At 47.4% G+C, this 13919-nt stretch overlaps 1 protein-coding gene and 1 non-coding gene across 4 annotated transcripts; both read left to right on the top strand.

Moving 5' to 3' along the window:
* Positions 1 to 3126: 3126 nt before the first annotated feature.
* TRNAE-CUC (transfer RNA glutamic acid (anticodon CUC)) lies at positions 3127 to 3199 on the top strand. The gene has a single exon. It is a non-coding gene; the product is annotated as a tRNA-Glu (tRNA).
* Positions 3200 to 10013: 6814 nt separating this feature from the next.
* LOC543360 (APETALA2-like protein 2) lies at positions 10014 to 13690 on the top strand. Of its 3 annotated transcripts, none has more exons than XM_044527743.1 (10): positions 10016 to 10616; positions 10715 to 10740; positions 10844 to 10874; positions 10971 to 11058; positions 11177 to 11322; positions 11869 to 11913; positions 12006 to 12109; positions 12194 to 12336; positions 12510 to 12626; positions 12847 to 13112. In XM_044527743.1, the coding sequence occupies exons 1-10, from the start codon at positions 10204 to 10206 to the stop codon at positions 12865 to 12867; spliced, it is 1134 nt and encodes a 377-aa protein (XP_044383678.1). In that variant the 5' UTR covers positions 10016 to 10203; the 3' UTR covers positions 12868 to 13112. The 3 variants fall into 3 exon arrangements, with proteins under 3 accessions (XP_044383677.1, XP_044383678.1, XP_044383675.1); XM_044527740.1 differs by lacking the exon at positions 12847 to 13112 and adding an exon at positions 13202 to 13690 and having other exon boundaries at positions 10017 to 10616; XM_044527742.1 differs by lacking the exons at positions 12510 to 12626; positions 12847 to 13112 and adding an exon at positions 13202 to 13690 and having other exon boundaries at positions 10014 to 10616.
* The last annotated feature ends 229 nt before the right edge of the window (positions 13691 to 13919 follow it).

The raw sequence follows: 13919 nt of genomic DNA, 5'->3' as shown, positions 1-13919 counted from the left end.
CAACACCAACATGATCCTGACCCAAAATTGAAATATTAAAAGATTATTATCATTATTCTGTCGGGACCACGAACATATGCCACGGCATGCCTAGAACACATGACCGACGATTCATGAGGCTGCGCGGTCAGTAATAATATGGCAGAACATACTGTGTTCATCGCCGCTAGGGTTAGGTCTAGGTCTCCAGGAAATATCTCCAAATATGTTGAGACTCCATTAGCCTACTATGGTCAAAATAAACACTACTCAACAGGCAACAACCCCCGGACACGGGATCACTGGGGAGAAACTACCAATCGATGTCGCTGGATCGAGACCTAACAGCTTATGGCGGGGGGAGTAGACAAATCAAGAGAACTAAGACCAACCATCAACCATGAAGTATAATCCATCAGCTCCCTCGTGATAATAGTCTAGCTTCGAAGTGGAGAGAGATACCTGGTCGCCGCCGCCGCGTTCGCGCCGCTGTGCCGTCTGTGTGCCTGCTGCGCGACAGTGTTGTGTGGGCTAAGCGAAAAAGCCCAGACGAGCCCTGGTTTCAGCCCAACTCAAACAATCCACAACATTTTTTGTGTTACATCTTCCCCATTTTCGAGACCTCCTGTTTTTTATTTTAGTCGAGGAAACGACTGAAGGACCTTGTATGGCCCGGCCATGGCAAAAAATAAACATTTATTAATCATCCCATCCCATGGCCCCATGCTCGACTTTTATTAAAAAATGAAAGAAGCATTATTTTGTGAGGGTAAAAACAAACATTTCGATTAACAGGTTTTATAAAATGAATTTAAAATAATAAAATAAAGAATAGGTCCATGTATGTACGCATATAGGTCATACATGTGAAATAATTAAATAACCTTTATGTACACATAAACTATATTCATGTGTTAGACAATCATGTATTTTAAAAAAATTATTAATACACATATGAATATATGTTCGTACACTCATGGATAAAGGGTTCAAAGTGTAAAAGGAAAAACTATAAACGTAGATAGAAAAACGGGTGAAAAAATAAATTTTAGGAAATTGACAAAAAATACAATAAATACAAGAACAAGCAAAAAAAAGAACCAGCCAAAACCCAAAATGTGTGCACCCCACCCGGATTGTTGACATTTTAACGGGTTCAACGTCAGATATGAATCATCCAATTTTCCATGGGAATCCTATTTGCCGCTGATAATGACAATTATGAAAGCTATGCCTTTCTCCCAACTCCCAAATGGGTGGCCTGGCAACAAGGACCATTTTCTGATTCGTTTTCACACTTTTTGTCCTATGTTTATTTTCTCTCTCTTTGGTTTTGTTCTTTTTCGTTGTTTTATTTTGTTTATACGGAAAATATGTAAACACTTTTATATTTTTTTGTAGAAAATGCCTAAGGTCATCTATTAAGTTTCACATGTCTTTTCATACACAACCTTATAGAAAAAATACATCTAAATTCTTAGAGTGTCGAATTCTTCATCCTCATGCATCATTAGCAACTATCGTTGCCGCCTCTGGACCGCCTCTCGTCGGGGTAAGCTTGTCTAAACCCAAGAGGTTGTAAAAGCAGTGGTTGAAAGTCATTAATGTTGATCAGAAGACGCTGGCGACCGATCTCTCTCTAGCAAATCACCGTCTCGGAGAAGAAAACACCAAAGAGAGCCTGCAAATCCTTCAAAGAAACATATATACTAACACACATGAACAACTATTTTCAAATGCATGGACTTAATAAAAATAGCAATATTTTTCTATATGTGGTTTAAATAAATAAATATGAGATGATTATTAGTTTTAATATACGGACATTTATTTCATAACATTTTTATTTTTCATATAAAAAATGTCTCAATTGTTAAACCATTTATTTTGACAATACATTTAAAACTTATTAAATAATAAATTAGGTGGCCAATGATGAGGTTGTTGATGTGCGGTGCGGAGAGGGTGGTGAGCGTAGAGGCTTTGGCAAAGGTGGCAGAGTCAAGGTAGATGGCGGGTGGCATGGGTCGTCGCCAGATGGGTGATCAGTCCACATCTTTGACGTCCAAAAACTACGAGGTTATTTGGCTTATGACTAAGTTGCCTTAGAGGAACTCCAACAGTTCATCAAAGTTAGTTTGTTGGATCTCGTAAACTTCTCCCTCAAAATTTGTGTTTATTTTTTCATTAGGGAAACTAGATAATGACATAGGGCCTGCCAGCCAGTGACATGTGTGGCGGCCTCCAGCGACGGCGGCGTGAGGCAATGTGGTGGCCGTCGGCGAGAGGCAGTGTGGTGACACGGGGCGGCGCCCTGGCGTGGCGGCCGACGACAACATGGGTGCTGGTGGCGCCACAAGCTAGCGGCAGGAGTGGTGGCGGAGTTCTGGCAGGGTGGTGATGCGGCGGGAAGTTTCAGATGGTTACCTTGACGCCAAAAGTTCACATGAATCAAAACTTCTCCTAAACCAAAGGGAACTTGGGTCAATTTTATAGGATTCTATATTTTTATTCCACGTTTACTGGATCTATTGGAGATATTTGTTGGCTCAAACTTGCTTGAAATGATAGTTATTTTACGGATACGGGATTCGTTGGAGTTACTCTTAGTTTGTCACATCTAAGGTTAGACAGGTTTGACCAAGAGGTGTATTTTTTGCCAAGGCCTAACTTGTAGGTTCCATTTTATTGAATTAACCTTGGACAAATTTAACAAAGAATTACGTGGCAAAATATGACATGGCAAGGCCCTAGAACCACATGCCCTACACCTTGATGTTTCCCCGTCCAACGTGACGCGGTGTCCATGTTGTCGAGACTACTTGTTGTGCTCTCAGCGGTTGCCTCTGACGAAAGACATTGGTGAGGCTGTGCTTGCTTAATTCTTCTATTTTAATCCTATATAAACCTCAACTCTCAAAAGCTAAGGACCGATCTCCCATTGGTGCAGTGTTGAGGGACACCAAGACTAAGGTGTCCAACTTTACATCTTGTTCCTTTGATCATGTTATTAATCGGTCTTCTTTTTTCTACATCACGTTAATCGGTTAGTTAAAATAACGGGAAATGGCACATGTTCACTAAATGTGCTTTAGTCCGTCAGAGCTTTATTTGATTAGAGACACTGTTTAAAGTTTGGAACACATCTCCGTCGTAGTCTAGGTGGTTAGGATACTCGGCTCTCACCCGAGAGACCCGGGTTCAAGTCCCGGCGACGGAACTATTTTTGCTTTTTCTGCTTCCTTAATTTTGATTTACTGATGTCCTACGTTTTGTGTTCTTATTGGACTTTTGGAACAAGGCGTTTCACAGAGACCAGTTCATTTTCAGTAAACAAAAATAGGCAAGAAGTCTTTGTGTAACAGATATGCTTAGTGGACTACCTTTACTGCCACCAAGATCTTTTCAACTCAACAAACCCGCAAGCACCGAAACTGAAACAAGCAGGCCTGTTGTACATTCTTCTCTGACTAACTTTTGAAAAAACAAGGGAACAATGGGTTGAAGAAGCTTGCTACGATACCATGTTGTATTTCTGAATATTTGTTTTGGCATAGTACAGGTCAATGAACTACAATATCATGTTGTACATGGAAACTGTGGGGAAAATCAGACAACTATGGCGTTGCTTGCACACGCCTTCAGCAAAATGGTGAACCAGCTCACATGCAAAGACAAATAAAACGGGTCAAACACGGCTTGGTTGATAAAAATAAATAAACACAGCTTAGCAAAGATAGTCTTGGTTTTCAACAGGACATGCCAACGTTTGACAAGAGAATGCCATTAGACAGAAGCTGATAAGAAGTAATAACACTTAGTCAAATTGTCAGATGTTTGTATGTCAAAAGATCTCGGTGGACCACGTATTCAGAACCTTGTGCTAATGAACCATGCTCTGTTCTGCAAATTGTGGTGAAAAAAATTATACTGAAAATAAGTACATAAAAATCAATGTATAGCTGGTACAAACCTAAACAGGGTAATTCCCAGTTTTGTGTGTTGCTTGCTTAAACACAGAGATCACTTTTTCTCTGTCTGCAGGTTTAGTGTGGGGAATGCTAAAAATGTGAGGTTCTTGGAGGATTGACAGATTAGAGATAAACCTTTGTAATCCAACTATCCCAGACTTTATAGCATTTGCTATGATTATACAAAGTTGCTAGAGAGGGGAGGGGGTTAAATCCCCTCATAGATTTTATGGAAGAGGCAAATGCCTTCAAGAATTAAGCTCTTTATGTGGATGGTTCTTCGAAATAGTGTTATGAATAAGAAAAAATTGATATAAAAGAGGCTGAATATAAAATAAAGCTTGTCCTTTTTGTGGTAGAGATGAATCAGTCAATCCCTTGTTTCTTCAATGTTCTATTTTTCTAAAATGCTATGGAATATACTGAAATGTGCTTTAAATTTAATGGATGTGCCTGATAATATACATGATATGCTTGATGTGTGGCTCATTTTTCTATGGGAACACCGAAAAACATCTAATGATGATCGGTGTTCCAGCTGTGTTGTGAGTGAACGAACCGGAGATTGAAAAATAGTGTTGTATTTGTTAACAACAAGATCAATGATCCTTGTCTTCCTGTAAATATGATTGCATGATGGCTTAATGGTTGGGTTATTTTGCGGAGAAAACATGAAAACGCATAAGCTCTGGGATGGGGGTAAATATTTTTTTTTGAGCTGATAGCAAATTAAGTCTTCTGTGTCGTGCATGGATGGCGAGTGAGGGTAGGGAGGATCAAGGCGGCCTGAAAACATGAACTTCCTCTTCATTATGTCTAAAATCCAGCCCCTCTCCGAAATTTCATATTTTGCGTATCGTTCAAGTGTGTCGTCAATAATATATTTGTGTACTTGCCGTATCCAAGTCTTATCTAGTTTGAACTCATCATGCTTTGGCTCCAAGGGTGATGCTTCTTATGTTAACATTGTGACATGTGAATGCCCAACATGAGAATTGTGAGATCATTTCGTTTCTGTTTTTCCTGTCTCGCTTTTACTTTTGGTATATACTTGTAAGAGCATCTACATCTGAACTTGGCAAATCCGACCTCCTAAATGTCGCAGACGCACCCGGGCGTGACCTCTGGCAGCGTGGAACGGCCCCTCAAAAGTCCTGCCGAACAATCACATTATTCGTATCAAAACCTCAAATATATGCACGTCGATCGTACAAATGAATATCACATATAAATAACATTTGTTCGTAGCAAAAATATTGTTGGAACATAAATTTATTTGAAGTGCACAATTCAAACATTAAACATTTTCCACTGTGGGTCCACATATGGTCAACAAGATCATTTAGTAGTTGCACATGCAACTGTTGACCTCGAAGATTCTAATGCATCTCCAAAAAAAATCAGGATATGAGAACTTGTACTCCAGACTTCTCGAAATCATGGGTTCGGACTGCCCTTTCACACTTGTCCTCTCTAATCCTATTGTGCAAAATGACACAACATGTCATCAGATGCCAGAAAGTCTCTGATTGCCACATCATTGCAGTTCAACGGACAATACACCAACGAGCTTGGAGCACTCAAAAAATCCACTCCACATCCTTCCTAGTTGCTTCCTGCATTGTTGAAAGTGGCTTTGTTTGTTGTCATGGCGATCGGATATGGTCTTCACAAACGCACCCACCAACGATTGATATCATCGACAAAGGAGTATCCCATGTTGTAGTTGTGCATGTTGACGGTGTAGTTGCACGACAACGCTTGCCCATCAGAAAGTCTCTTGAATAAGTGGAGATTGCTCGAGCACATTGATGTCGTCATGAGAACTAAACGTGCCAAGGAAAGAATGTGAAATCCACAAGTCTCTTGATGTCACTGCCTCTAGTATGATGGTAGCCTCTTTGATGTGACCTAGGTACATCCCGGACAAATCTTTGAGGCAGTTCTTTCATTGCCAATGCATGCAATCAACTGAACTGAAAATATCTTGAAAACCTCTTGCCGCTTCAATAGTCATAAACCTTTATATATCTTGCACAATTGGTTCTCTCAAATACCCCACCCCAAACACCTTCACCATGACGCGAGAAAATCTCGCAGTGGCATCAAGGCTTGTGCTCTTCCCCCATCTGGACCACCTCACCGACAGCATCGGCGGCGGTACCTAATGCATGCTCGGTGCAGTCGAGCATTTCTGCAAAGGAAAGAACGAGAGTTTTCCACAACAATCCTTCTTGAGCCTGAATTACGTGAATGCTATGAAGGCGAGCCAGGGCTGACTGTCATCACGTGAATGACGGGGGCATAGACCTACAATTTCTGAATTAGGGTTACACTTTCGGGATTTGTTGAAAAATTATTAAAAAATATGAAGTAGGGATCATGTGCCTTCACTCCCTCCACCATGTGCAAGACAAGGGTTTGCACATACCGAAGTGTGGACGAAAAAAAATCTATTATGGGATGCCGATCCGGGCTGGGAGTAGTCCTCATAGAGAAGTGGTGCGCCAACAACCCTATCCGGTTTGCAGCTCTCCTCCCTTTGACCGAACCCTTGAAGTTCAGAATTTGCTCCACTTTCCTCTTCATTTTCTCCTGGATGGTGATGATCATCATCATCTCAATATTTTTGTCGTCCAAATCCAATGAATCGAAGAGCCCATTTTGAATTAATTCAAGCTCCTTGTGTTGATACTCCTCATTTGATAAACCCTCTGAATCCATCGTTTTGCCTACAAAAGAATAAAAAACTAGACAGTTTGTTGAACACATAAAGGGCAAGGTGTAGTCTGAGAAGAGTTGGATGTACGCAGCAGCGTCTCGGGCGGCAAGACTGACATGGAGGAGTTTTATGGCGATTGTGGTGGCGCTCAAGCGTTGGAAGGGCGACAAAGTTAGGGTGACGACACAGCTAGGGAGGGCCGACGCAGACGAGGGAGAAGAGAGGAGATGAAACGGATTGGTTCGGCTAGGTTGAAGGTGGTGGGGGGTGAGGATTTGATGAAATTTGTGATGGGTGTTGTCTGCCGGATCCGACATGGCGGACGCGCCCGAGCCTGCCTATATCCGCCCTAAATATGGGTTGTACATACGAGGTGCCAGTCAGTCCAGGCGTTCGAGGAGTCTGGCTAGGTCGCGATTTTGTGATTGATCACTGACCGTGCCATTCGCCCGGGTGTATAGGGGCATTTGAGAAACCCGGTTGTAGATGATCCAAGACACATGGTTTGAGTTGAATACAGATGTTATCTTTATATGAAAAATAAATCATGGTAGTTACATCTCGTCATATTCTATGAACAATCATATTTCTTATGAAATCTTGCACAACTATCACGCCATAGCATGACCGACACATAACTATAAGACACTATTTTTCTTTCAAAAGCTTGATAGTACTTTCTTCAAAAGCTCATACTACTACTAAACACGAGCAAGTCTTGACCAAGATGAAGCGCGCGCGGGTGTAGCAAGGCTCCGTTTTCGTAGTAAAAACCATCTCCTTTTCTCGTTCCATCTTTTCTCAACCCGTCAAATCAAGCGAAAGCAATACTAGAACAGCGCTGCTATACACACGATGGTGTGTGGACGATTCCTGAACGATAACGCAGATCAACTCATCCATGCACAACAGTAAAGTGAAGCAGACGGCTGGATTTGGCCGTCGTCTCCTTGTCGTGCACGCAGTATCGTCTTTACAGCAGTTTCGATACTAGAACAGAACCATGTGCTCCAGTACGCAACAAGCGAAGCCATCGCGACAAAAACAAAATGAAGAAAAAGAACGGTGCGCTCCACCTCCCCCTCCGAGGCTCCGACCCGCCCGCCCGCAGCTCAGCTCAAGGCGCGCACACAGACACAGGCCGGAGGGGGCGTTCGGGCCGGCACGTACCCCCGCCCCACGTCCCGATCACCGGGTCGCCTCACCCTCACGGGCTCGCTCTCAACCGGTCAACGTACTGTACCGCACCGGTGCAGCCCATTTACGGCGCTGTCGCGGTGTCGCCGTCCTCCCTCCGTCCGTCCATTCCATCGGGTCCTCCCGTGGCCGTGCCGAGCCCCCACGCGGTGCCGTGACCGCGACCGTACGCGAGCCCGCCCGCCCGGCCGGCCCGTGACCACGAGCGTAAGGTTACGAGGATGCTACATACATGCGCGTACGGCTTACGTAGACAGAGCGAGTATACATGGCAGACTTTGGCGCGGGTGGGCGTCTCTCGGGTGGTGGGGGATGCATTTGTCGAAAGGAACAACGTTTCCGATGGGGCGAGCGGGGGCGTGACCGGTCGACCGGAACGGCACAGTGGCCCGGACAGGTACGCCTGTGGCTGCGTACCCGCCCTCGCGTGGGTCTACGTCGAATAATTGCACCCATCCCATTACACCCGGGCCCCGGCGAGCAAAACAGTACCCGGACCTAGCCTGCAACCCCCAAGCCCCCGACGCGGTACATGCACGCATACACACACACGAAAGAGAGCGGTGCACGCAGTACGTACACACCGGCAGGCGGACGCGGTACGTGCTAGGCTAGGCCAGGCTAGATTGGTCCAGCTGCCGGCTCCCCCCGTGCTCTCGTCGGCACGGCGCGACATGCCGTCACGTACCTGCTCCGCCTGTGGCCCTTGGCGCTTGCGCCCGGCCGGCCGCGGTCGGGTCAACACACGAGGCCTCCCAGATCGGGCGCGGCATGCATGTGCCGCCGGTACGTATGTACGTATACCGGCGCGGATTAATTTAGAGTTCGATTTGATTAGAGGGAGGGAGGGGGGCGTGCGGTGCACTTGGGCAATGTAATGCGGTCCTGCGAGGAGGGATCTCATCTAACCTAGCAGCACAGGGCGTACGGCCGGGGGCTTATCTTACTCTCGCTAGGTGCCTAAGATAACCAGCATGAGTTGATGGTGCCGGCCGTTAACAATTCCAACCAAAAGCTAATCGTCTGGTGCACACGCAATGGTGGACACTATCATACCATGGATCACGTGGGTGGTTCTTTGTCCATGCCACTGGTTTTTCCTCTTTCGCTAGAGTTAATTAAGCGAATGGCTTTTGAATCCGTGTTTGTTCATGTCGGTCAAATCAAATCTCATGAATATGTTGTACCGTTTGTCCTAGATGGAGCTGGATTAAATAATTTCGGCATTTGTGGGTGCCCCTCCATACGATGTACTGGAGAGGGTTTTAAAACATTTTGTTGCTTAGCGTTTGGCTAGCGATGTAATAACAAAATAGTGTCATGACATCTGCCACAAAGGTGCGTCGACATCCATACTTTACTCTTCGTTGCACTACAAACATATTTTGTGATGTACGCTCCGTGTGATATATATACTTGTATCTTTAGAAAGGCCTAGAGTCTTAGGTGTAAGACCTTTCTAGCTGCAGGCCTGATTCGCACAAGGTGCTACTTGGTTGTTGCATATAAAAAACGGTAATACTATAATACTCTGTCCCTCCGGGACTAAATTACTTAGCAAGTTGACATTTGTTTATATTTAGCTTCGGGAACGTCCAACGTCTCCGGTGTAAGACCTTTCTAGTCGCATTCCTGATTCAAACAAGATGCTACTTGGTTGTATATAAAATGATTGGGCTATAATACTCCTCTTCGCAACAATTAAATTACTCAGTAGGTGAACATTTTATATATTCAACTCTAGCATATAATACAAATTTGTTGTCGGCATAGAAATGAGTTGCAATCATTTCATAAATAGGAAGAACACATGGCTTATACCAAACTAGCAGCCTAAAAAGGTTTTTTTTTCTTCTTTCTGAGAGGAGGCATTTAGCTTGTGGAGCAAAATGTTGAAGCGGCTGGGCGAAAAAACCCTCGGCTGATCCGCGTGAGGGCACGACACGTGGCGTCCCGGTCCACGGGGTGTGTGGCCGTAGCGATTAGCGAGGCTCCGCTGCACAAAAATAGTTTACCTCTGATGCCCTTGGCCTCCCCGACGTCCCATCTCGCTTTCTCTCTTTCTCTTTCTCCCACTGGCCTGGCCCCCTCTCCTCGTCGTCCTCCAGTCCTCATCCCCCGCCCCATGGCCACCACCACCACGGCCGCCTCCCCCCCCCCTCCCCCCACCACTACTTCTACTCCCCCCGCCCCGCCCTCGCAGCCCGCGGCCACCGCGCTCCCATGCCATAGACGCGACCCCACTCATCGGTCCAGGTCGGTCGCTCGGAGCCGAGCGGCGGCGGGCGGGCGAGGAGTGCGTTTTATTCGGTCCCGGCGGGCCTCGGATCGGAGATGGTGCTGGATCTCAATGTGGAGTCGCCGGCGGACTCGGGCACGTCCAGCTCCTCCGTGCTCAACTCCGCGGACGCCGGTGGCGGCGGCTTCCGGTTCGGCCTGCTCGGGAGCCCTGATGATGACGACTGCTCCGGCGAGCCGGCGCCGGTCGGGCCCGGGTTCGTCACGAGGCAGCTCTTCCCCGCGTCGCCGCCCGGGCACGCGGGCGCGCCCGGGGTGACGATGGGGCAGCAGGCCCCGGCGCCTGCGCCGATGGCGCCCGTGTGGCAGCCGCGGCGCGCCGAGGAGCTCCTCGTGGCGCAGCGGATGGCGCCCGCGAAGAAGACGCGGCGGGGCCCGAGGTCGCGCAGCTCGCAGTACAGGGGCGTCACCTTCTACCGCAGGACCGGCCGGTGGGAGTCGCACATCTGGTCAGCCCTCCTCTCGTCTCCCTACTCCTCCTCCATGACTATAGTTATTACCCAAATCACTAATCAATCGCTGGCCTTTGTCCGTCTGATTCCACCAGGGATTGCGGGAAGCAGGTCTACTTGGGTGAGCTCAAACAAATCCCAGCTCGAGCTCCGATCTCCTCGGTGTCTAATTTCGATTATCTTAGCTGTATGGGCTCGTGATTAACACTGGATAATTTCTTCAGGTGGTTTCGACACTGCGCACGCGGCCGCAAGGTGAACTAATTAATTAACCAGGCCTCGTTTGAATTCCTTTTGCCCCGATTTGGCCACGAACTGTGTACTGAGATGAGACGGTGTGGCGTGGCGCAGGGCCTACGATCGCGCGGCGATCAAGTTCCGGGGGCTGGAGGCCGACATCAACTTCAATCTGAGCGACTACGAGGAGGATTTGAAGCAGGTAATCTTATCCAAGCCTAGTTGATTGCTGTACTACCAAGTAGTGCGCCGGATACATATGTATCGGTGGTTTGTCCGATGGTTGATATCTGGTGGGTGGTGGTGGTGTTTTTTGCCAGATGAGGAACTGGACCAAGGAGGAGTTCGTGCACATCCTCCGCCGCCAGAGCACGGGGTTCGCCAGGGGGAGCTCCAAGTACCGCGGCGTCACGCTCCACAAGTGCGGCCGCTGGGAGGCAAGGATGGGCCAGCTGCTCGGCAAGAAGTAAGCAGGCACACACACAGCTCACGCACTAAAATTAATTCACTTCGCCCACATTATCATAGTAGTAGTTTCTTTTATCAAATGCCATTGACAAGATTCAGTTGAAATGAAATTTCACAGACTGCTCATGAACTTGACACTAATTAGTAGTAGATGTGACAGGGCAGCTGTTCATGCTGTGGACGTTTAATTAGCCTGTCGCAGGTAATCATCTTAGATTACCCCTTTTGAAACATAATCTTAGCTGGTTTAGGGTAGGGTCATCAAGTTAATCCATGTTGTTAGTTGTTGGCGCGTCCTGTGTTGGTGCTGGTGAGACGTCCACTTCCCCCGACACGACACTCGATTGCAGACATCTATTTGGAGCAACTGTTAGGCTCCACATAAGTATATGATCGAGTCGTCCAGACAAAATTAGTCTAATCCAATCCGTGCACATTATGGTCCAGACCCAGAATTGTCACCCTACACCTTCACACCCCTATCTCCGTTGAGCTGTGGTCTCATCTCATATACCTGATACCCACATTATCATCACACGCGCAGGTACATATATCTGGGCCTCTTTGACAGCGAAGTTGAAGCTGCAAGGTACTTTGATTTGCGCTGATCATTAACATTTGGGCTCACAAAACTTCCTTAATCTTTGCTCACTCACTCTAGTGTCATGTTGGATTTGGTAGGGCGTACGACAGGGCGGCGATTCGCTTCAATGGGAGGGAAGCTGTGACTAACTTTGAGAGCAGCTCCTACAATGGGGATGCTCCACCCGACGCCGAAAATGAGGGTACTACTACAATCGGTCTCACCTGTCGAATTTCTCCAATCACACCCAAGTCTTATCTCATCGATATCGTTGTTGTTTTCTTAGCAATTGTTGATGCTGATGCTCTTGACTTGGATCTGCGGATGTCGCAACCCACCGCGCACGATCCCAAGAGGGACAACATCATCGCCGGCCTTCAGTTAACTTTTGATTCCCCTGAATCGTCAACCACAATGATCTCTTCTCAGGTAAAGAAACAAAATTATGTTTAGCACTAGCTAATTCAGTGGTTAGATTTGCTCAAATAGAAAATTTGCTGTTGGCCCAGTTGTGTCGGTGGATGAGATATTATTGATCCAGGTCGTATGGCATATACTCTGTCCTAAACTTACGATATTTGTGCCTTTTGATATCGCTGTAGCCAATGAGCTCATCTTCGTCCCAGTGGCCTGTGCATCAACATGGCACGGCAGTAGCACCTCAGCAGCACCAGCGTTTGTACCCATCTGCTTGTCATGGCTTCTACCCGAACGTACAGGTATCATCATCACTACGAGAACGACCACCTCCTCCTCCTCCTCCTCCTCTGCTTGGTGCGCTGCTCCACCAGCTTACTGAAACTGTTGCTACCACTGAATAATGTTTCTGAAGAAACTGCTAATAACATTTTCAGTTTTCGACAAGTTCGTTCCTGAAATTAAGGTTTCCATGCTTCTTTCCTAAAACTAATCACGCCTGCTCTCCTAAAACATCTACAGGTGCAAGAATTTTGGGTGTAGTGATGTGTCTGTTGACTGAGCATCTCGTCTCATGGACAGACAGAGCATGCTGTGTGGTAGTACCAGAGTACTTACTAGATGTGGGCACTACTGTTTGCCCTGTGAGCTCGCACCACCTTTCGAAAAAAACTGCAGTGCGCCCTCCGGTTCTTGCAGTTCCATCCGTCCCCCATGGCACAGCTTTAGATGCAGCAGCAGCTTGCTTAGTTGTAGTACCCTGATCACATGGCGCAGCTTTATTCTTGGTAGCCACTGTGCATTCACATGAAAGCAAAGCTTTGGTGCATGCACGGCCATGACTTGACGCTCTATCTCACTGCTGGTGCTGGTGCAGGTGCAGGTGCAGGAGAGGCCCATGGAGGCAAGGCCCCCTGAGCAGCCGTCGTCCTTCCCCGGCTGGGGGTGGCAAGCGCAAGCCATGCCGCCGGGCTCCTCCCACTCGCCGTTGCTTTACGCTGCAGCATCATCAGGATTTTCTACCGCCGCCGCCGGCGCGAACCTCGCCCCGCCGCCGCCGTACCCGGACCACCACCGGTTCTACTTCCCCCGCCCGCCGGACAACTGAAGCTGGCCGTTGTGACCAGACGGCGGTGGGTGCGCGCGGTCGAGGTGTTCGCTCCTCGTCGTCGGTAACGCTTGTTGTGAAACTATAATCGGAGAGAGATGACATTGCCAGGCCATGTGTGGTGACACTACTGGCTGGTCTCTCGCCGCCTCGCCATGATCGGGATCACGCGGATCATGGCTGTTCATTAGATTCTCATGTATCCAATGTTCAAGTTTCCCAAACGGTTGAAAAAACTTTGAAATTTGTGATGGCAAATTCATGCATGGGTCGCACGGTGCGCCCTTGCACAAGCGCGGGGAAGCACTCTGTTGTTTTACAGCAGTCCGCCATTGTTGCGTTAACCGTTGGGCCTTCTGGCCGAGGGCGAGCGGCGATTGACAGGCGGGCCCTCCCCGGACGCGACTGGTGGGCGACTAGGTGAGGTGAGGTGAGGTGAGTAGGCTAGGCGGTGGGTCAGTGATTGTTCGTTGCCATCCTCCATTCT

The sequence above is a fragment of the Triticum aestivum genome, chromosome 5A, assembly GCF_018294505.1.
Source record: "Triticum aestivum cultivar Chinese Spring chromosome 5A, IWGSC CS RefSeq v2.1, whole genome shotgun sequence".
NCBI lineage: Eukaryota > Viridiplantae > Streptophyta > Magnoliopsida > Poales > Poaceae > Triticum > Triticum aestivum.
The sequence above is the reverse complement of the archived record's forward strand: the minus strand, read 5'-3'. Positions and strand labels throughout refer to the sequence as shown.

Excerpts from the sequence above, each read along its gene's own strand:
- LOC543360 (XM_044527740.1), top strand. The coding sequence starts at position 10,204 with ATGGTGCTGGATCTCAATGTGGAGTCGCCGGCGGACTCGGGCACGTCC. Across the intron at positions 11,059-11,176 it reads ACGAGGAGGATTTGAAGCAG|ATGAGGAACTGGACCAAGGA; the intron begins GTAATCTTATCC and ends GTTTTTTGCCAG. Across the intron at positions 12,627-13,201 it reads GCTTCTACCCGAACGTACAG|GTGCAGGTGCAGGAGAGGCC; the intron begins GTATCATCATCA and ends GTGCTGGTGCAG.